Raw genomic sequence first — 1,754 nt, 5'->3', positions numbered from 1 at the left:
GGATTAAATATGATAAGGTGTATAGTCCTGTAGATGAAGGAGGTTTGTGTATTAAAAACTTGAGCACCTTTAATCTTGCATTGTTAGGTAAATGGAATTGAAAAGTAAAAAGTGAAAGATACAATGGCGCTGAGAGATGTTTTCGCAAAAATTCATAATGTCGAGAATGACAGAAGAAGCGAGTAGTTTTTATAAACTTCTGTATATTATTAGAATGCAATTTTGGACTTTATACATACAAAAACTTTAGCTATTCTAGGAGTTATAATAACTAGTAAATACTATTAATTTGCCCACTGTCTATTGACCTTCCAATTCTCTCCATTAACTTATTATTAAAACCCATTAATTCTAACATTAAGTTTATTCAACAAAACTCCTCTGTAAACTTAAATGTTTCTTCTCTTCATCATCCCTATCAATTTCTTGCCTCTGTCGAAGATTTCTTTTGATAATGGTTTTGTGAAAATGTCTGCTGCTTGGTCCTTACTTGCTACATGCTTCAATTCGACATTTCCTTCCTTCACGTGTTCTCGAATGAAGTGGAAACGAACGTCAATGTGTTTGCTCCTTTCATGGTTTACTGGATTCTTTGCTAACTCAATTGCTGACTTGTTGTCAACTTGTATTATTGTTGCATCTTTCTGTTCTAGCTCCATTTTACTCATCAATCTTCTGAGCCATATTGCATGACAAACGCACCAGGATGCTGCTACATATTCTGCTTCACATGTCGAAAGAGTTACTATTGGCTGCTTTTTAGAGAGCCAAGTGAATGCAGTATTTCCCATGAAAAACACATATCCAGAAGTGCTTTTTCGATCATCTATGTCTCCGCACCAATCACTGTCAGAGTAACCAACCAACTTGTATTTCTCTGAATTCGAGTAAAACATCCCAAGTGACACTGTTCCTTGGATGTACCTCAGAATTCGCTTCAATGCCTTCCAATGTGTGTAAACTGGCTCCTCCATGAATCGACTTACAATGCCTACACTTAATGAGATATCTGGTCTTGTACATGTGAGATAGCGAAGACTTCCTACCAAACTTCGATATTTGCCTGCTTCGACACGTTCTCCTCCATCAAATTTCGACAATTTTGTTCCTGGTTCCATTGGCGTCGAAGCCGGATTACAGTTTTCCATCTTATATCTTTTCAAGATTTCTTTTGCATATTTTTCTTGTCAAATGAAGATTCTTGTTTCTTTTTGTCGAACTTCCAGACCAAGAAAGAATCTCATCAGGCCTAAATCTGTCATCTCGAATTCACGTGTCATTGTGCTTTTGAATTCTTCTATCATCTGATCATTACTGCCCAGAAAGATAAGATCATCAACATAGAGAGCAACAAGTAATACATCCCTTCCATTTTTCTTCACATAGAGAGCATGTTCGTACGAATATTGCTCGAACCCGTTCTCCTTGAAGTATGTGTCGATACGTGTGTTCCATGCCCGCGGTGCTTGCTTCAGCCCATATAGCGCTTTCTTCAATTTCAGTACCTTCTTCTCTTCTCCAGCTTTCATGTACCCGAGTGGTTGTTCGACATAGACTTCTTCTTATAGTACACCATTCAGAAAAGCTGTTTTGACATCCATTTGAAATATTGGCCATTTGAATTGAGCAGCTTGAGATATGAGTAATTGAATTGTCTCCATTCTTGCAACGGGTGCAAATACTTCGTCATAATCAACTCCTGATTTCTGTTTGTATCCCTTCGCAACAAGTCTCGTTTTGTATCGTTCTATTTC

At 37.5% G+C, this 1,754-nt stretch overlaps 1 protein-coding gene across 1 annotated transcript; it reads right to left on the bottom strand.

Annotated features, from left to right (window-relative positions):
* Positions 1-389: 389 nt before the first annotated feature.
* LOC127094262 (secreted RxLR effector protein 161-like) lies at positions 390-1,148 on the bottom strand. Its single transcript, XM_051033119.1, has one exon. The coding sequence runs from the start codon at positions 1,146-1,148 to the stop codon at positions 390-392; it is 759 nt and encodes a 252-aa protein (XP_050889076.1).
* Between the last annotated feature and the right edge of the window lie 606 nt (positions 1,149-1,754).

This window comes from Lathyrus oleraceus, chromosome 6 (assembly GCF_024323335.1).
Source record: "Lathyrus oleraceus cultivar Zhongwan6 chromosome 6, CAAS_Psat_ZW6_1.0, whole genome shotgun sequence".
In the NCBI taxonomy this organism is placed as follows: Eukaryota; Viridiplantae; Streptophyta; class Magnoliopsida; order Fabales; family Fabaceae; genus Lathyrus; species Lathyrus oleraceus.
This window is presented reverse-complemented; position numbering and strand designations above follow the sequence as displayed.